Source organism: Brachyistius frenatus, unplaced genomic scaffold, assembly GCF_029030835.1.
Source record: "Brachyistius frenatus isolate BFR_SWC_R1_liver_20210118 unplaced genomic scaffold, ASM2903083v1 Contig_62, whole genome shotgun sequence".
In the NCBI taxonomy this organism is placed as follows: domain Eukaryota; kingdom Metazoa; phylum Chordata; class Actinopteri; family Embiotocidae; genus Brachyistius; species Brachyistius frenatus.
The window spans coordinates 2,128,718-2,150,629 of record NW_027210661.1 but is presented as its reverse complement, the minus strand read 5'-3'; the positions used below and the strand labels follow the sequence as shown (position 1 = coordinate 2,150,629).

The 21,912-nt window shown below is 39.5% G+C and overlaps 2 protein-coding genes across 2 annotated transcripts; both read left to right on the top strand.

The window, feature by feature from the left end:
* The first annotated feature begins 1,728 nt into the window (after positions 1–1,728).
* Positions 1,729–9,944, top strand: tmprss13a (transmembrane serine protease 13a). Its single transcript, XM_069706425.1, has 13 exons — positions 1,729–1,965; positions 3,231–3,405; positions 3,494–3,601; positions 3,942–4,106; positions 4,519–4,645; positions 5,089–5,184; positions 5,282–5,325; positions 6,357–6,519; positions 6,748–6,923; positions 7,709–7,807; positions 8,584–8,726; positions 8,836–8,988; positions 9,104–9,944. Exons 1-13 carry the CDS (start codon positions 1,948–1,950, stop codon positions 9,116–9,118), a joined length of 1,482 nt encoding a protein of 493 aa, XP_069562526.1. The 5' UTR covers positions 1,729–1,947; the 3' UTR covers positions 9,119–9,944.
* Positions 9,945–10,030: 86 nt separating this feature from the next.
* On the top strand, positions 10,031–20,171 carry fxyd6 (FXYD domain containing ion transport regulator 6). Its single transcript, XM_069706426.1, has 8 exons — positions 10,031–10,241; positions 16,349–16,402; positions 16,847–16,870; positions 17,645–17,680; positions 17,781–17,855; positions 18,150–18,186; positions 18,284–18,333; positions 18,823–20,171. The coding sequence occupies exons 2-8, from the start codon at positions 16,354–16,356 to the stop codon at positions 18,855–18,857; spliced, it is 306 nt and encodes a 101-aa protein (XP_069562527.1). The 5' UTR covers positions 10,031–10,241; positions 16,349–16,353; the 3' UTR covers positions 18,858–20,171.
* Positions 20,172–21,912: the final 1,741 nt, after the last annotated feature.

Below are 21,912 nucleotides of genomic sequence, written 5' to 3'. Positions count from 1 at the left end.
CCCACATTCATGAACATATTTTGTGTGATTCTCTGCAACAGAGAGTTAAAGTGACAGAGATGGCGTGAACAACATTAGGGTGAAAGGTGCAGAAACACTGAGTTGAACTAAATCATGGGAGCTTACAAATGGGAAAACACTGCAAAGGATGACTATTGTGGGACTTCCAGACACACATACTGATCAATCGGACATTATGCTAATGGTCAGGGAACACATAGTGACAGAAGTGATAGATGTTGTATGCTCATGTAACAGCAAGAAATGAAAAACTGGAGAAAGTGTGTATGGAGGAACCATAGAGCATGTGGAAAGTGAATGTTGAAGTAAACACCGTGGTGCTGGCAAGAAAGTTTCCAAAAGTTTCCAGAAGCAACATCTATGCAGAATGGTGGGAGCAAAAATGTTGTGTCGAAGCCTGACAGACAGAGGTTTGATGGAAACGCATACCCGTACCATCCATAAGTGAGGGAAAATACAGTCTTCAAAACTGTCACACATTAATAATTACCTTTGTTTCCAGGAGTCAGTGACTAAGCTTTTTTTCCCCTCCAGTATTTCCTCTAACTGCCTTCAAGGGTATTGTGATTCGGCCTTTTATCACGACAAAGCATGGAATACATCTGCCAGTACACTAGAGGACGTGTCAGGGTGACAGTTAGCGTCGCCTCAGCGTGAAAAATAGAGCATGTCACACGACAAAGGTCCAGTGACATGGGTCATGTGACTAAAGTCATGTGCTGGAGGTCATTTGATGAAGTACAAAAGTGATGAAGTCCATATAATGAGGCAGGTTGGGGAGGGGGAGGGTGGGGGGGGTTGAATTGATGAATAGCGTACTATTACCAAAGAAGGGTTCACGTCGGCAAGAAAGTTATGTGGATTTATAAGGGTTTTTTTTTGTTTTGTTTTTTTTACCTCAATCTAACAACACCTTTTTTCTTGTCTATGCCAGGCAAAACCGTGACATTGATAAACTGCCCACTGGTGGACTGGCGGGATTATTACGTGCTTTGGGGTGATACCTGGTTGTGTGGTGTAAAATTCTCAGTTTACTGTTGGAAAAATTACTCAGAGGCTTGGTTCAAAATCAAACATAACAGACATTTATTCTTGCAAGAAGGAGCAAATATATACACCCTGAGGTGTCCAGCATTGCTCTTAGCTCTCCTCCATATGGCAGCTTTTATACAGTGTGACAAACAGTTGACAGTCACCCCCAATTCCTTTGTATCTGCTTGCGTATGGTAATACTGAGTTGGTTGTAGGTCACAAGATAAGGACACATGGGAGTCGTCAATTAGATGCGGAAAGTAAAACAAAAGGAATCACTTGCAAATAAGACGGACAACGAAAGAGACTTTTCGGAGCCTGCTTGAGACTTTCCAGAGCCACAATGCAAACAAGAGGAAGAGACAAATCTTTTTTTCCATCACTTACACATCTTGCATCAAACTGAAACGATGGAAAATGTTATTGAATGTTTAACCATACAGTACATAATTTAAAAATAAGTTCTTGTCATTTTCTGTGAAGGGAAAGCCATTTTGGTTCAGGTGTCATTTGAGCCATAATGGAGCTTCAAACTGTGAAACTCACGATTGTTTCTAGCTGCTGCAAAACCGGTCCGGCAGGTGGGAAATTGATGCACTGGGCACACCCGTCTCTGTAAGCAAAAGAATGAAGGGTTAGAGGCTGGACATGGGAGGTGTCAGGGGCAGGAGGGGGAAGGTAGAGACATACCTGTTATTGCTTGGTTGATGATCAGTGACAAACACATCATCGTGTAGAAAGGAGAGGAAAAGAAAGGAAAGAGGGAAGTAGAGGTGTTTAATGTGGGACCACCATGCGCTTGCCACTAATCTGTAGCTGAGTAAACCTGCATGTGAAAAAGCTAAATCCACTTGCTCTTACCTCCACTCTCCACTCTTTGCTGCACTGAGTCCAATGGCTAAGCATGACCCGGTAGGTTGTTACTTTGTGCTTCTTTTTTTCTTACATCAAAAGCGCCCACTCTTTGCTGCAGCTCATCTCTTGGCCTCTTCTTGTACTCTAACCCTTTTTCAATCAATAGTCAAACTTTCTCCTTAAACTGTACTCACCTGTCACTCTGAATGATGGTTGTTCTGTGTATCTGCCTCTCTGTCGTGCTTTCAGTGAATTCTGTTATTGTGAACTTGTGTAGCCTCCAAAAGGTTGAAGAGTATCATGCAGTGCACAGATTATCGGCTGACAACAGGGGTTTTATCTGTTTCAATCCACTTGTCAGGCAGGCAGCAGGTGTTACAGAGGGTTTCAGGGCATCCCTTTGACACTTTGCTTGAAACTCGGTGTCTTTCCACCTTGTAATTCAGACAACTCAAAAATAACAACTTTTCATGAGCTAAAAAAAAAAAATCTGTTCCCAGCTTCATGACATTGTGTTTTTCAGATAATCTTGCCTATGCAATTGTTTAGTTTAAGTTTACTTTTAACCTCATTGTGAAAATTGTGTTGGACAGCAACTTTTACTTCTGTCTGCTGTCAAACTAAAGCACATATACATGTACAAAAATGTTGTTCAGATTGTTAAGGTATTTGAGACAAAACTATGATTTTGGGTTGTATAAATGCAAAAACATCCTGGCTATAGCTAAATTTAGGCCATCTACAAGGAAGCAGGAAGTAAATATTTTTCAAAGAAAGAGATGGAGAAATGTCACTGACCATGTAAATGTTTGACCAGAAAGTCCGACTAGCCTATTAATGTCTGTCTGTTAATCATGAGTCATTCATGGTAGAGCTTCAGCCAAATGGGTACTGGCACCTCTCATTTGTGAGCCAATGTTAACTCACCTGTCCCAAAAATCTAAATACTGATTAAGTTGTTTGTCTGAAATACTTGATATGGCTGCTGGGATAGCTGTAAATAAGAAAGGGCAGATAACACGAATGGAAAAATGAGGACATGAACTGTTAAAGCAGATCTTTTAGATGCTGTTGCCAAGATACCTCACTCTTGTTTTCGTGTATAATGTTGTTACCCTGGTGTCGATTTTAACATAGACTTGATAATAGTGTTAGGATTGCATTGAGGACAATGGGTTACATACTTAGTCTTGGCTTTCCAAGGATAAACGACACAATAATGGACAAAGTGTTTGCTTCACATTGTGTGTTATTACAACACGGAAGTTTATCTGTATGAAACCTCTTGCAAGTTATTTGCTTTCCCCGTGTTTTCCTCATAGGATGCCCCCCCGCCTCCTTACTACTCTGTTGCTGTGCACGCCCAGCCCCCCCTCAAGCCTTATGAAGAGGTGGTGTATGGCTTGGGCCTGGGCCTGACACCCCCGTCCCATCCACATTACATCCCCCAGTATGCACCACCTGTGGTTGTTCCCCAAGTCACATGGTCCAGCACACGTGAGTATGACCTGCATCGCCCTTATTTCCCTGACAATACATTGAACCTTGGTTTACAAGCAACACAAATGTTTCTGTCTGTGTCCAGCTCCCCGTAAGAAGAAGAGATGCTGTGAGAATAATTCACAGTGCTATGGCGGGTCAGGGGCAGCCTTACTGGTGCTGGCCGTCTTGGGACTAGCTATCTGGCTTGGAGGTATACTTTGTTTATTCATACAGATCACAGGACATTATCATTAAAGTTAATTCACTGCTCTAATTTATTTGGGACTGTTGTAACTACAAGCAAAGTCTATGTTAGTCACAGTGTTTGTTGTGCCCTTGTGGTTCTGATGCAAGTAGATTGAATCAGTAGATAAAACAGTTTTAATTTAGTTGCTGATATTCATTAAATGAGGGGGGCAGATTCTCAGTGAGGCCACGTTCTACTGTTCTTATGTCATTTCTAGAGTTTGTTTTGGTTGATTATGACAATAATGGCACACTGTGCCTCTATTCATCTATGCCCATTACTACCCACTCTACCCCCACCACAGTTCGTTATGGCACCAGGTTGGCAACAGCGGCGATCCTCTACGATGAGGACGAGGATCACAAAAATGAAAATCTGCCTTTGCCAATGTACGACACCTGCCCCAACAATACTGTGCAATGTGATGGGATAAGAGACTGCCAACTGGGCACTGATGAAACTCGCTGTGGTGAGTAGGAACAAACACACACACATAGACCTTACCAGAATCGGACTAATACGAGGGCAGATGGTGATGAAGGATGGGCAAGACTCTTGACAGCCAAAAGGTCACCCAGAAAAACAGGCAAGAGGACCGTGAGTTCTCATGCATATGCTTCGTAATTAGAAGAATATTCAGTGGATGGGACAAGTATTGCTTTCAATCTTGTCGTTATTATCAACAAAACAAAATAACAGTGATTTTGTTTATATAGTCGTTATTATGTAGGTCTTAAATACCAGGAAATGTTCTCTCATAAGAAGAATAAATAAAGGTCTTATCATGTAAAGCTTTTATTTATCTCTCCTTTTACAGTCATTGTATATAGTCGTGAAAGGAAAGGAAATGCCATCCAAGTTGTTTTTTTTTTTTCCTCTAGTGAGGTTTGGTGAGGACAACAGTCTGCAGGTCAGGACGTCTCGAGATGGCCGCTTCCTACCATTATGTTACGAAGGCTGGGATCAAAGCTACGCCAACCAGATCTGCTCTCAGCTCGGATTAAGAAAGTAAAAATTCTCCAAGTTCACTCATTTTTGTCAAAGCTAACCTTAAGCATGCCAAACATCACACATTATTGATGACCACTGCAGCCTTAAAAAAAAAAAATCATTAGCATTCCTCATCATCATTCAAGATCCTGGCACAGGATTCATGAACGAGTGATTTAGCTAGTCATCTTGTCAGATCCAATTTCAACAACAGCTATAGGAGCATGTGGGCTTCTATCTCCAACCTGCAATTTACCCACTGAGCTCCATCTGATTTCTCGTCACCTGCTGCTGTGTGTTTAGGGCTGAATTGATTCTCAACAGGTATCACAGGAGTGTCTCAGTGTGACAGAACTAGAATGAGGTTTCAGGCCCAATCAGGCATTGATTTGACAAAATGGTCTCTATATGTGCAAGTTTATCTCTTCAGCTTTCTGAACTGCTTTTCTCTCTATCTCCAGGTCCTACATGAGCAAAGCAATTCAGTCCAAGCAGTCCATTGGTTTAACACTAACCAATAGAACAACTGCACCTCTCCAGGGTCAGGTAAAAGTCAGGTATATATCTCATCATGTTACTGTAAATCTAATAATACTGAATATGTGCATGCACTCATGTAAACTGACATGTTTCTTTCATTGTGGCATTACACAGTTCCTCCTGTTCAAACCAGAAGAAGGTCTCCCTGCAGTGTGTGGGTAAGGAGCCTCCATCTGTTCCTACAGTCATGTGTCACACACAAGCATGTTTCTCTCTCTCTCTCTCTCTCTCTCTCTCTCTCTCTCTCTCTCTCTCTCTCTCTCTCTCTCTCTCTCTCTCTCTCTTTGTCTCTATCTCACCCTCACAGTACCTACTACTGCACAGCCAGGCATTTGCTACCACCAGAGCTAAACACGAGTAATATCATTGGAGATTACTGTTGTATGTTTTGATCATTAAAAAAATATTCTGAAATCTTCTTTAAATCATAAATTTGAATTCAGAGAACAGACGATATGTTGAGTGAGAAAAGTGAGATATATAAAAAAAAATGAAGGCTGGCATGCAAGCTAGATAAAGCATGACACCTACTCCTGGCACCGCAACATATATCTAACACACCCTTTCAATAATGTTTACCTAAGCCTCAGTCCTTTGCTCTCTCTTTTGCTTCCAATGGCTTCTGGCAAACTGCTTACTTAAAACCCATGCAGACACCTGCTACTGCTGCTGCTACTCATTTATACTGTTGCTTTTCATAACCCCGAGCATCCATCTGTTGGTTTGGAGTCTACCTTCCAAAACGGGATGGTTATAATCATCACTCCCCACCCCTGTATCACAGCATAGATGACAAACTATATATATTCTACCTTCCCACAACAGTCTATTCCATGGGAGTTGGTCGACTGAACTTTGCAGAATGAAACAACAAAAAACTGATATTCAGTGCCACAATTTTTTTTTTCATTGTTATGTTATATATCAAATACAACTCCTTACATGTACAAGCACAAAATTAGCAACTCATTTTGTTAGTTTAAAATAAAAAAATTGATCAGAATTGTTGATGTCAAAATCTGTTTTTTAAAGTAACAATGATAATTCTGTCACCATTCGCCATTTCATTGACACTCACTAAGCAATACTTCTGAATTCATATATCGCCCTATATATCGTCATATATCGGATGTTTTATTTAATTTATTGGAGCTATTTTACAGTACCTTGCATTATCTCTCATGCCCAGACTGTGGTAAGCAGCAGTCTACATCCCGGATCATCGGGGGCAGCAAAGCTAAGACAGGCCAGTGGCCTTGGCAGTTGTCGCTCCACTTTCAAGGATCACATGTGTGTGGAGGAGTCCTTATTGCTCCTGATTTTGTGCTGACCGCTGCCCACTGTTTCCCAAGGTGACTGACACAGAAAGTGCCCCCGCAATTTTTTCCACACTTTAAGGACTTTTTTTTTTTCACGATAATCTCAATAAACTTGCTTATTCTTAAAATAGAAGTCCATAGTGCTCAACTGATAAATTTTCACAGTTACAATGAGGTTTATGCTGAATGTATATGTACCAATACCGAATCAGTTTTAGTTCACAGCTTTCCACTGAACAACTTTTTTCCGTGTCCCAAAAGCAACTCCCTGACTACCTCTGTTAAGAACTGGAGCGTTTATGGTGGACTGGTGTCCCTGGACGGTCTACCTGAGCCCTACCGGGTAGAGAAGATCCTTCTCAACGAAAACTACGACCGCAAGACCAACGACCAAGATGTTGCTCTACTCAAACTCACATCTCCAGTTGTTTTCAATGGTCAGTTACACCTTCACTTTACTAAACCAAAGTTTATGTTCATCCAACTTTCATACCTGAAGTTGCAGTCAGAGTTTAATACTCACATGTGTATATATCATTGAGGAGAGCAGAGCTCCATGTTGCAAAACAGGAGTCAGGAAAGGTGTTTCAGTGTGATTGCTTCCTCTTTGAGAATATACAAAATGGAGAGCCTGGCATGATGCAACAAAAGCTGCTCATGCTACAAGAATGTGCTCAGAGGTATGTAGTGTAACTAGATGGCTGACTGAATGACTTGAAAATCAGTCCTTCTGGTTGCTAACCCAGGTGTAAGAGCCTCTGTCAATAAATGTTCACTTTACAGTTCAAACATCCTTGAAAGCCCTGTGAACATCAGTGTTACATATTACCATTAACAGTTACTGAGTTTCCATTGTTGTTGCATTAATCTACTGTTTGATTCACATTGTTTACTTTTTACACAAAGACTGATTTAATATCAGAATTAAAAAAGAGTTAGGTCATAGAGTGAATGTAGTTTTTGTTCAGGAAAAATTAAACAAAAGTTAACATTGTGTCAAAGAGTAAAAAGAAACAGCATGCATGACAGTAACTACCATGGACATGTTTTTTCTCTTGCTGTTGACTCAGAGTTTTTAAAGTCTGCACTGAGTCCATTGTCATACTGCTAATCTGATTTGCTCAGCACAGTTTGTTTGTGTGTGCATCTGTCTGTAGTCCTAGCCTGTTTTGAACACACAAAGCTGCTGAAAAAGTTAAATACATATTTTTGTGTCATCCAGATAAAGTTCAGCCAGCTTGTCTGCCAATGTCGGGCCAGCAGTTTCCCCAAGGAGCCAGCTGCTGGACGTCAGGCTTTGGCACTACCGAGGCAGGTTCAGGTAAGTTGGACTATGGAGTTTATGACTCCCCTTTACCTAGAGTTCTCCAATGAAACTACAAAAGTTTCAGGTATACCTAAAAATAAGGTTTTCCTTATAAATACAAGCTGACATATACAGTTATTGAGTAAGGCCAAATCAAATTAGACCAAATCAGAGCATACATGAAGTGTATATAATATTTTCTCCATCCTTTCAAAGACGGGGTCTTTCTGTGTAAATAAGGAAACCGTGTTTTAAGCATCCCTGGGGCAATAAAGTTAATCGATTGCCATAAAACTACATGTTGCAATATTGAATAAATGAATGCATGTTACACCGGATAACAGATCTTCTACACGAATTGGTCTTTCCACCACCAAGGAAAGATTACAATTGGAAACGAGAATGCAGTCAGACCAGACAAACAAATCCGGAGAGCGACGGCAGTCAGACAGAGAGTCATCAGAAGAAGCGCAGGCAGGCAGAATAGAGTTCACAGCCTCTAAAGGAACATGCATGATCTATCAGAGAGGGACTGATGTCTGTTCTCCGTATAATGAGGTCGATAGAGAATGAGAAAGATGTGTGTTAAAGTCGATCATAATGACTGATGTGCAGGTGCCGAATGTCAGGGAATGTAGAAATGCACCGAGATTAATCAGATAAACTGGAGACAATAGAGGATGAAATGAAGAGTTTGCCATATATTCTACCACTAATTTCATATATTATATAGACTTAACAAGAAAAGTTTGTGACCAAGTGATGTTTTGTTTTTTGTTTTTTTCTAAAAGGCACTGTCTCCAAGGATTTGATGGAAGTGACTGTGGACATCTTTGATACACGAGTGTGTAACGACCGCAGAGTGTATGGAGGCGCAGTGACCAAGAACATGGTCTGTGCTGGGAAGCTGGAAGGAGGCAAAGACTCCTGTCAGGTGAGCAGTCAATATCAAGGGACAGTAATTCCATAAATATACACTGTGATCATTTAGCAAACTTTAGAATAACATTCATGTCAACTAACTATAAACTACATTGTCTTAGGGTGACAGTGGCGGACCTCTGGTGTGTAAGGGAGATAGCCGTTGGTACCTGGTGGGGATCACCAGCTGGGGAGCTGGCTGTGGGGAAAAAAACAAGCCTGGCGTTTACACTAAAGTCAGTAGTGTCCTGCCCTGGATCTATAGCAATATGCAGGTAAGAATGGATGGGGGGAAAAAAACGAATAACTAGTGAAGGAAATCATGTCTGTTATCCAGTTGATAGAACGCACAGGTTTTCAGCATGTTAACTCCTCCTGTGCCTCCTGCAGCAACACAGGCCATGATGTCCCCCTATCTCCTGCTGGTGGTCTACTTCCCAACTTTCCCCCAATGAAGTCTGCACTATGAAGTCGCTTTAGAGGGATGAATTGATTCACACATAGAATAATGTACTGATGAGGAGATGCTGCAGACAGAGAGACAGAAAGGTTGCACGTTGCCTTGAGGGAGTAGCCGAATGACAAAATGCACAAGCTGAGCACAGGAACTGTGCCTTGGTATTCTGCACCATTTATATTCATCCAATGTCACATGTCAATTATGTGTTTTACAGAATCAGAAGCGGAATATTGATACAAACTAATCAATGCACTGACCTCAGTCTTGCATTCTTGATTTCATTAATCTGTCTCTTGGTGTCTAGTCATAACTATTGTTATGTAAAGCTAGCTTTGAAAGCGACTGACGCTTCTCTTCATTGTGCCAATGAAACACAATCAATCTACTGTGATCTCTTTAATTGGTTTGAGAATAATATTCTTTAAAAATGATTTGTGATTACAGAGGTGTGTTTTTTTCTCTCAGGGACACATCTCAGGCTTTTTAATGTTGATCATTGTTTACTTTATTAAATCAGAAGAAGGATTTATGTATTCACTTTTTGAAGGAAGAAGCAGTATGACCCTTGACTCCTTTTACTGAGCTGTGGCTCTGTGCCTGTTTACTCACACTGTGATAATTTTTTTTCTGAAATTGTTCCTCCTGGATTATACCGTTTGTCATTGTGTGTGTGTTCTCTGTAGCATATTTTTGTGCACATCGTTTTCTGTGGGATTACTGAGTATTATACAGGGAGCATATATACAAAATAAAGATCAAGGAAAATCCCTATGGTGGTGTTGATCAATAGGCGGGATTAATACTGGAAGTATGGCGAGTATACGTGTGAGGGAGAGAGAGAGAGAGAGAGAGAGGGGCGACAGGAAGGATTCAGCACACTGAATAAGCAGTCACACCAGGAGTCAGATTGTTACCCATCACATATATTTTTCCAGGAGAAGTGGATGTGAACACTGTGCACATATTGACAGATGAGAATACTTGAAACAAAAGCCTTGTGAGACAAGCTGATTGATTTTTGTGGGTGGATATCAGTTTGTTGGCCAACGGTGGCTGCAGAAACAAGAGGTAAGTTGATAAACGCATATTTGATGTCTTAGATTGTGCTATTGTTATATTTTCAGAAAATGGGACCTAGGGGTCATAATAGCTCCTGGTTGGAGATGGATTGGAAAGGAACGCTAATTTTATTGAAGCCTATTTAATTTCCAATAGCTGATTTTAGGCACACAATACAACGTAAATACATGAATTAGGATTCTTAGTGAATCACGCACATTTCTAACTGAAATCATTTCACGTCAACATTTGTGGTGTTTGCAATATATACACATTACTGTACATGGTCTCCATAACTCGCTGAGATGCCATTTACTTCGCTACTTATTATTTATTATGCTCTCACATACCATGAGGGTGTGTCTGCTGGCACTGTTCACTGGTTGCGCGTCAAAAGATATGTGGAAATACGCATCAAAGCGTGATTAATTCGCTTTCTCTGACGTATCTATTCTTGTAACATTACTGTTGAAAACAAATAGTCACTAGTCGCTTTTACTGAAAAGGAAAATCACACGGCGGATGATGGCTGTAACATCAGATGATCCACAGGTTGAGGGGCGCAAAAGTGGATGAATGCGCAGACGTCACATATAGGATGTTGTAATAGCAGGCTATATTGTGCCAGTTTTTTTTTAATTTTTTTTATGAGACTGTCAAACCAGGCAGCGCGTGATATCTGTCGGTGCCATGTTGGCTGTGCGTTTACATGACACCGTAGAGATTTATCAGTGCATTAGTGAGGAATGAGGTCGGTCTTTGTCTTCGGCACGCAACTTAAAGAGATAACGAAAGCCGCTGAATTCACAATCACCATCCACCAAAGCTGACGAATCCGTTTGTAAATGCATATATGGCGATTTATTGTGGAATGAGTTCAATTTAAGCCGAGTAGTTCTGATTTTAATGCTGGGTGCCACACCCCTTGTTCCTGTTTATGTGGTGACTCCGGTGTTACTGGGGTTTTCATAGGAGACCATCACTTTCACCCATTTCTCATTCGGCGCCAGTATTTTCAGCTGGAGACAGTTACCATGGCGATAACTGGACACTATGGAAAGACGCACATTGTTGTCATGCTGATGTAACGTAATTATGATGGCAGGTTATTTTCCTCACAAAGGTTACAGAGACCTCTGATATGACCTATTTAGACACCCTACATTTTATCGATGATGAAATTTAGGACATATCTTTTTTTAATTAGCACAGGCTCTATGGTATTTAATGGGCTTAAATACAGCCTAGGGGTCACTGGACATCAAACGTATGTCCTTACCAGCACACCAATGAAAGTGTTTAGCAGGGAGATCTGAAACGGGGTTGTCAATTTAACATGTAAAATCTCGCATTTTTAATAAGCACACACATGAATAGGTGCAAACTGGGATAAGCGGGCATTGGTATGAATAGGTGCAAATTCTCTTAGAGAGACAGTTGTAGAGCAGGCTTTATTTTTACATAAAGTTGCACTTCTGGGCAATCAGACAATCAAGTGCAGGAAACCAGGGGGAACAACCTCTATCATATGATATCATTTCAAATACCACTTAATCTCTGTGTCATTGTGCAGATGGTAGGATACTGATAATAAGGACACAAATAGAGGAATTGGTGGGGTGTGGTCTTCTGCAAAAACTCACATACAATGGACATTGTAAGTGTGCTGCCATTTGAATGGAGCTTTTCTCTGACCTTGTCTTCTTTAGATTGTAACTTTATACACTTGTATCTCATTAATCTTACTCATTTCTGAGATTCAGACATTTGCCAATTAAAGTCAAAGGTCAGATCACTATTGTTTTTCATGTCTCAGTGATTGTTGAGCACTCTGCTTCCCTTGTCTGCTTTATCGTCTCACTGCTCCTATTGCTTGGACTAACTCTTATCTTTTTGATTGTCTTCCTGTTTCTTCCACTCCCCCATCAAATGTGCCGCACCACAATCCCTGACCTTTTTTTTTTTTTTTTTTTAATGCTCTGTGTATTTTATACTGGAAATATCACTACCATACGACAGACTGCCCCTCCACAGTGCTCTCCCCTCAGACAGTGTCTCCTCTGCATGCCCTTCGCTTGCACTCCCCTACCAGACAATGTCTGTCCCTGTCTGGTTGTTTCCCCATTTCACTGTCTTTCAGCCTGCCCTTTCCTTGTCCCCACATTAATGAAAACAGCCTTTCTACCTGCTATTTTGTTGTCCTTTCCAAACAGATACAGTCACCCTGTCTGCCCTTTTCTTGTCCGCTCCTCTCAGACAAAGCGAAGCCTAACTCTCGAACTTGATATTTCTAAACAATGGTGCAGATAGGATTGAGGAAAGATGGTATGGCAACTAATCAGGTGCCATGTATTGTACTCATGAGAGAAAGACTGGCACAGAAGAGTTGCTTGATACATTATGTGCCCTGCTGCCAAAAGATTCTCACGGGACAAACATGACACTGACCCACTAACCCTTAAAGATACAACACTTTAAAGTGACTCATATTGCACTCTCAGAAAAGTAAGATTCTTTTTGTGTTCTCTTCATTTTCATATTTCAGTGAGGGTCAAAAATATTGTCCAGAAAACTACATTTAAGACATACAAAATTAAGCTAAACAGATGTGATATGTCTGAAGGCATTGTTTGTTGACCAGACTTAGTTACAAATCTGAAATAAGAAAAAACAAAACACACAAACTAGAATGTATGCCAACCAGTCAAGTTGCAGTTTACATCCATGTTTGACCAGATTCATGAAGGAATTTGTCCAATAAATGTAATTCAGATAGAACACAAAGTTGCAGCCATGACAGTAAACAATGCTCAAATATGGACCTTGTAGCAAAGAAATTCTGAACACACCTGAAACCCTGAAGCATGCAAAATCTAAACAATCACCACAATTTCAAGATTAGTCATAGCAAACTCAAGATTTAAAGATTAGTGTCACCAATTCAATATCCGAAATGTGAAATATGGTCACAAATTCCCTCTCTGTTCCTCAGTTATTGTGTTGGAAAAGTGTTTTTGCAGAACACTATTCTACGACTGTAACGTTTACCTTTGAGCTTTTAGACCTAAAATGTCATCACTTCATTATTTTATCCAGATATTTATGTGTAATGAATGTATTCTTGAGTTAAGACAACAAACATGTATTATGAGGTTACAGTGACCTTTGTCCTCCAAAATCGAATCACGAATCAAGTTGAAGAAATTCCTTCAAGGAGTTCCTGAGATTCTGTGTTCATGACAATGGGATGGAAAACCAGAAAACCAGAAAAGTACAGTCAGGGCAGAATGTCTTTCAAGTTCAGTTTTCTGAACAAAGGGTGTCTTTTTCCATATTTAAAAAAACAAGATGTGTTGTGGTGGTATTGGACGTGTTTTATTTCAGATCAGACTTTTTGCTCTTGGCCTTTGACTATCTTTGGTTCCTCCAGAATCAGTGGAGGGTGTTGAACTGACCATTAAACCTGAACATCTACTGTCTTATTATATTATACTATAATTACGTTGCCTGCAATTTGTAAATTTAAGGATTTATATATCAATTAGTGCTTAGGCTTTTTAAAACTGTCATAATGTCAAATTTTAAATGGCACAGATCCTTGTGAATTCTGATTCATCTATATTTACTCAATTAAGTGAACTGTTTGATAGAAAAAAGGCTTGGCTCAATTTTCTTGCATGTTGTAAAAGAACTGGACCATTGTTTACATTTATCCACATCAACCCAAAAAGACTCAAACATTAATGAAAATGTTAACATCCAGCAAACTATTGCAGCATTAAATAGCCCATTAAACAAAATACTTTTTCTGTCTGAGGTCACAAAGGGTTAACTTTCATTTTAGGGCCATTAGTTTAATGGATGCCATCGCCTTTTATGTTCTTCAGTTACCATCTTGTGTCACATTATTTCAGAAATGTCCTCGTGTTGCTCAAATCTGTTTGAGGGCTCACAAATCAAATACAGAAAGCACCAACATAATAATAGCAACTGCGCAGGAATGCCACATTTGATATCTCTGCTAATGACTATAATGCACATTATTCATGTAAGTGCACTATATTCTGTACCACTGATGCAGCTGCTGACAGACAAACAGCCTAATGGTAGATGGACATAAATGGACTCAGTCAATCAGAAAATCAATCAGTCAGATAGAGTTACATAAAATCTTTGGACTCCTGTAGGCTCGCTCTCATGGATTTGTGTATCGAGAATATTGTACATGCTGACCTGCAGCCTTGTCACGTTCTATTAATTATCTGAGGAGCTTCGACATGCTTCATCCAAAGCATTGCTGTTAAATCATGTTGACTGTGTACTGAAGCATTATATTCAATATTCACTGTTAGTTAGTCTGATGGCTCACGAAGGTCGATGTATAATGTCAGACACTCTATTTGCATTGAAATGACAAGATAGATTACCTGAGCTTTTAAACCTGTCCCTGTGGGATGTCAAAAATATGACAATTTTGACATTTGATTATTTTACCTACACATCATGCTAAAGCATGTAACACACCGACCAGTCCACTGGAGGAAAGCGTGTCAGTGTCACAGTTGACCTCACCTCAGGTGAAAAGTAGATGCACAGGTCATGTGACATTGGACATGTGCAAAACATTATCTGATGGAGGTCTTTTGACTAGTAATGGATAAAACACTGGACTTTCACCCAGGAGAATTGGGTTTGATACAGCGAGAAAACTGTTTCTTTTAAGAAATCTTAGAATTTCTAACCAAGTGGTTTTGGTTCCTAATCTCAACCCTGTGCTTTGGTTTTCTGAAATGTAACTACGTGGTTTTATTTCCAAACATAGCCGCGTGTTTTTTCATGCGTAGGCGAGGCGGAACTGTGGCAATGACACGCTTGATTTACTAACGCAGTACCAAAAAAAAAAGCTTAATCACACCAAAAAAAAAAAAGCTTAATCCCACTCCCCCCCCCCCAGGTTTCCAGATATTATTCTAGATATTATAGAACGATAAAAAAGAAAGAAAAGCTAAAAGAAAAAGATTGAGTAAAAAGACTTAATTTGAACACTTTTGGGTCACTTCTGAAGATTTTTCAGAAAAACATGTTAATGCTTTTTTTCCCCAGCAGTTTGGACTAATGTGATTGTTTTTTCATACGTTTTACTAAGAAAAATCAACCAAACAGCAGCAGACCATTGAGAATGCTGTTGAAAGAGTCCTCACCGAGAAATTGGAACACATTGCCAGTCCTTACATCACCGCGCTGGTTTCTGGCATGTCAGAGGAGAGATTTTAAAATCCTACTGAAAGCACCAAATGAGCCAAGTACATTTTTGAATTACTTGTATGTTAAACAGTATCCAAACTCCACAGGTCTTTCCAATAAATAAAATACAGCTTTTTTATTTTTTTGCTTTTGTTTCTGCATTTATTGTTTTTTAAATGCAGATCAAAGTCTTTTTAATTTCTTATTTTTAATATATTTCTCTGCCTCTGTGAATGTCTTTGAATTGTCTTGTATCTGAATGCTGTTACATAAGGAAACCTTGACTGTACAAACCTTCATGACAATGCATTCAAAAGCAGTAGAGATATTTCAGTTTGGGCCAAAGCCAAACTGATCATCACTCTGACAATTCCATTGCTGGCGCTATGCATGGCAAAAAAATTCCTCCAAAATGTATTTGCCAATGAAAAATAGTTGAATATGAACACATTTTGTAGAAGACACAGTTGGAGTATGTGCACTGAATAGCTGACATTAAAATAGGCCAAGGTTGAGTGATGTCCACAGGGAAGAAGGAGTAATCTCTGCCAGGAAAAGAGACCATGTATGGCTGTGAACATGGATCGTTATGCAAGTTAAAAATTATATCTGCAGGCCTTTTACATCAGTTAAACCCCAGGGGTTTGGATAAAGCCACGCAGCGTGATGTGATTCTCCTCTCCCCACTTACTGGACGTGTGTTTTTGTGTATATAAACTGAATATGTGTTCATTGTTATTGTTTATGTCCCAATTTGCAGAGAAATAAATATTCTGTGTATCTTTTCTAAAGCGCTCTCAAACATTGAATTTTTTTTTCTGACTTTATTTCATTCTCGCTCATCCTCCCTCTTTATTACGCTATGTCAACAGTTGCCATGGAAACTATTTTGCTCTTCCTCTCTTCACTCCTGGTATGTGTGACTGGTAAGTGCCCCCCCTTTCCACGAAACCACACACCCATGCATACAAACACACATGCATGCACGCTCACCAATTGTCCATGGGGAGGCAGTGTAGGGACAGATAGCGGTGGTTAATGAAAAGGCACTCACTGGGGTGTGAACTCAAAGCAAAACATCAATTACTACTTTAGAGCTTTATGTGTGGGTTTCAAAGAGTGGCTGTGTCACTGACTGTGTGTGTGTGTGTGTGAGGTCTTTTTTTTTTATATAATGTATGATTATATTTAATATGTACACATGCTCAAACAATTTAAAAAATATATGTGGTGCTGTCTGTTTTTTTGGACATTTAGAGTTTGTATTAGGTAAAAGTATCCAAGTAATTTTTCACCTTTAATTTCCCATCTTTCTCTTCTCTCCTTTTCCCTTTCACCCTTCACTCTACTTCCTCTCTTTGCTCTCTCAGCCGTAACAGACCTCAGTGCACAGGGTGAGTATCCTTCATGTGGTTTCTAAAGGGAGCATATCTCAGTCCGTTAAATGGATCTACTGGTTTCCAGATCCAACCTTTAGGGATAGCCCCACTACAACTAACAGTGACTGATGTATGGAAACATCCCAAAAATTACCAGACACAACTAGAAATATTTTTTTATAGGGTAATAAGAGTAATTGTTTGTTAAACTTTATTGCCAGACAATAATGTCAGCACTCGAGGATTCTGCAAAACCCCTGATGACAACAAATAGCAATATTTTTAAAACTTTTTGTCTCCTACAATATCTGTGCATGGCCAATACAGTATGGTTAAGGTTAGCACACTTATTAGAAGGCCTGAATGAAGTGATTGAGACTGAATGACTCATTTGGAAATCTGATTTATTTAGCATTTAAAGAGAGAGGTTGACATTTTTTGAATTTGTTTTGGAGCTAGCATCCACTGGCAACTTTTGCTTTGCACTTTAAGTTACTTCCTCATTGGCTTCAGTCTCAATCTGCAGTACAACCACATGGTATTGTTCCATTATTTGAGGAATGTCATGTAATATAACTATTGTTTAGATTAAGATTAATAAATGATCATCTATATTGCAGCAAGATGAGAGATATTCTAAGAAAATACTTAAACTTTTTTTTTATCTATATTTAGCATGTGAAGTATAATTGAACAATTAACATAAGGACACAGACTTGTAACTTAGACAATGCATTGTTCATTTCATAGTATGGTTCTAAACGTGTTGCTTTTATGATATGTTTACAGATGGCAAAGAAAAAGTTGAAAACCCGTTTATTTATGGTAAGTTTAAAAAACAGACATACAGACATCATCAAATTTTAAAAAGGACAACGATTAAATTTCTTTCCTGCTGCTGTGTCTCTTGTTTCTTGTTCTTCAGACTATGAGAGCCTGAGGATTGGAGGATTGGCACTTGCTGTGGTGCTGTTCGCCCTTGGTATTCTTCTTATCCTCAGTAAGTTAACATCTTTCTGTATGTGTCTGCATGCTTATAATTTTATTATTATTATTATTGTCTACATGCACTCAGTAATGTGATAATAATATATATATATTAATATGAATACAAAAATAATTATTAATAAGGTAATGAATCATCATAAAATTTCCAAACCATGTTACTTCACAATCTTGTTTTCACGCTCTTATATCTTTATAATCAGGTATCACAATTATGGCACAGACGATACATCTTCATATTGAATTTAACCTTCTGGGCAACACAGCTAATGACTTCTTATGTTTCAAGGTCGGAAATGCCGCTGCAGTATCAACCAGAAGCCCAGGTATGCCAGTGTCCCTCTCTGATGAAAAACAAAGGGTGTTTTTTTGGTTATACTGCATGATTTGGTAACCATGACAACATGTGGATCCTCTCTTCAGGGCCCCCAATGTCGAGGAGGGAAAGGAGGAGAACCTGATTGTCCCCAAGGGTAAGATGCACATTTTAACTCTGTCAGTTTCCTTCACCTCTGCCTCACCACTTGACATACATCCATAATTGAGTTTCCCTGTGGGAGCGCCCATAGCACAGAAGGGAAGGGGAACTGCACTCAGAGCATACGAGTTTTATACGTATATTTTCAATTAATGCTGAGCTTTTTTAAAGAACAATTTTGATATCATACCTCCCATTCTCCTTATAGTTTCACTTCACTTCAGCACAGTATAAAAATCAAGTGGACAAGACTTGCTGCTTGTTTCTAAATTTCTTTCTGTGGTTGCATTTTCACAGATGCCATGCTTTTAAACAACCAAGCATACACATGGTCGTTTTCACAAAAATCTTGCTTGCCTAGTAGCTTAAGGTGAACTAGAAGTAAAAGACTTGCTTTTGTAGATATTCCAGAAGAAATAACCTCTGGAAAGTTTAATGGTTTGCAATTCTACTAAATTATTCGTCCTTGACCTTCTTTCTGCAGCTGCAGCTGCCAAAGAGACTCCAGAAGAGAACTGAAGCAATGCCATAGGACCTGATGCCCTCTGAAAAGATGATCCGTTTTATTTGATATTTAGAGACAATAACAGTGACGTTATTGATTATTATAACTGGTTATATGACAGGGTAAGAGGGGAGGTATACGTTCAGAGGTGTAATCTGTACATAAATCTTGTGGCTGTTGTTCTTCATCGTGACCGTGCCAGTCCATCAGTGCTCTTGTCCATTCCTGTGCCTTTCTGTGACCGTTTCTCATTCCTGTTTATTGTCTTAGCCAGTAGCACATTCGACGCAAGATTGTCTTTAAAACCCAAGAAGACTTTTTAGCCTTGTGTGGTCCTCTGTTCTTCATTTTGTACTTCTATCTATTGCCATTAGGTTGTAGGATTTGTCAGTTTGTTGGGTGTTTTGTCAAATGTCCTGGATAATGTTTGTCACATTTGGTATATAACATGTATGCATATATATACAGTATACATATATAAGTATAGATAGTTTGCATATAAGATATACAATTAAATATCCTTCATTTATGCTTATGTTTGAATGATTGCACGTGTTTGTGTTCACATATGCATTTTTCTACATGCATATCATGTATGTAAGATTGTGTGTACATCATGAGTGCATGTGTATCTGTGAATGTGATGAGCCTTATATGAGACAATCTCAACTGCCACAGCTCTCTGACTGAGCACAGCAATGGTTTGCAGGTATCTGCATGGGCTCCTCCACCGCAGTGTCTTCACCATCTATAGTGGAGGAAGCTCCTGCATCAGCTGTCTCACTGCCTTCTTCTCCACATATCTACTCCCCTGCTCCGTCACTGGCTCCGTCAGGATTAACTAGTCTCCGGCAGGCTGTGATTAGCTTCCCCATACACACTCACTAGTGCCACAACTCTGTGAAGCCAGAGTACCTTTTTTTTTTTGTCTCTTTCTTGTTTGTCTATTAAAGTGTTTAGTCAGTCTTTCTAATGTCATGATGTCATGAATGACCATACATGTATTACATTCCTGAAAGAGACACAAAGTTTGCATGCTGAGTTTGATAGAAGTGAAACTTAAAATTGATATTATTAGATGTGCCAAACTACGTTAGTTGTAGCCAAATGTAATATAAGCCAAATCATAGAGAGAGAATAGATGAACAGTCCTTGTAGTAAATCTCCTGTCAGATCCGGTTTTCACCAGTCTTAAGCCTGAGTTTATCTGTTTTAAAGACGACCGCTGTACAATTAAATGCTATAGTCCTTCTACGCATGAGGCCTTGTTGTGTAGGAAACTGTTGTGCTTTTGGCATAATTAAATAAAAGTATGTCTGATCACAGAATGTGATTTTTGTGTCCATTGAGATGGCAACCAGATTTCCATGTAGGGTCTGGTTTCCACGCTTTTCCTCTGGCAAGATTTTAGCCTAAAAAAAAGATTTTCAACCAACAGTACTTAAACTGAATCTGGTAATTTCATATCAATGTCTGTCAAGGTTATACCACGTGAGGCTATGATACTACATGCCTGGGAATGAGTTCCTCACCAGCACAGGCAGTAATATGTTGCCTTTTCTGCTATGATTTCAAAAGTTGGCAGATCTTCTCACTTTATTGCTACCAGAGTACAAACTTTATGAGACTGTAAATATGTAACTGAGCGGCTGTACTGAAGCATGCCCGGGGGCGTGGAGAAATGGTGTGTGTGTGTACGAATTGGAGGGAGGATCTGTGGGGTGGAAGTATTCATCTGCACACAGACAGGGCCACCCGCACACACACCTGGACAGAGGTAATACAAAGCCTTCAGCAGCTCAGGTGAGTACTTGCTTTCCTAAACGTATATTAGAATAAATGTGCAGGTCATAAAAATCTATGTGGTGTAAGTAGGAAATTAATCAAACTAAAATTGGTAGAAACTGTTACTGCCAGTTCATAGGGCCAAGTTTTTTTTATGAATACAGCATTAACCTGTGTTTTGGAGAGCTGAGTTGATATCTATAATGTGTATTTCTATGTAAATTAGTGTGAATTAGTAGCATTCTTGCTGTGAAAAGTTGATCTTTTCCTAACCAAGCTGCTCCATTATTCAAATAAAAAAAGCATACATGGTCCAATTAATTTGTGTTGTAAAGTGGGTTTAGAGGACAGACATCACTTTGGTGGCAGTGTTCTTTGTGTTAATTGCCGCTTTTTGAAGAAATCTAATAGCGGTGATGCATTGCAGGACTTTAGGGGTGGTGTGGCTTTTTGCTAAAATTACTGGGTATCAATTCTGCATTATTAGTCAGGCATCACCACAGCCACTCTTTCTTGATTCGTCTATAACCTCTATCAGGCTGTTCAAGGTTCAAGGTTAATGAATATTGGAGCTATAATATATTAATGAGTAACAGTCCGCTATGCCCTTATGCTCAGCAGTGCATTGAAAAGGCCCCGACACATAATGAACGAAAGCACTGAAGTCCACAATTCGCTGTGGCATGCTTGAACAAAATGGAGACAGCAAGGGAAATTCTTAGTCTGTTAATCTGTGTAAATTAACGATTACAGGTCAGAAGTTGTAAATCAAATGAGGAGCTCGTGTGTGTGTGTGTGTGTGTGTGTGTGTGTGTGTGTGTGTGTGTGTGTGTGTGTGTGTGTGTGTGTGTGTGTGTGTGTGTGTGTGTGTGTGTGTGTGTGTGTGTGTGTGTGTGTGTGTGTGTGTGTGTGTGTGTCTGAAGGATTTAGACAGAAGTGGTGGGGAAACAGGATCAATATCGCTATTAGCCTCTTAAAGTTCTCAGTGAAGATCAAGGCAATCACATTGCTATTAAGACTGTAGTAGGCAACCCAGTAAGGCAATTTGTCAGGACATATAGAGTTTCCAAGCCTTTCAACTCCCTCTCATCTAAAGTGAATAAGCCAAGTTAAATGAGCCTCTACAGTTCTCCAACTTTATTAAAAAAAAAGAAACCAAATCCACACAATTTTTGTCCGACTAACAACAGTTTTCAGACACCAGCACTGATGGTGAACAATTCTGTTGTTGTAAAGGTTGGATTATTTAAAACAGCAGGTGCTGATGGATCACCAGGTGGCAGC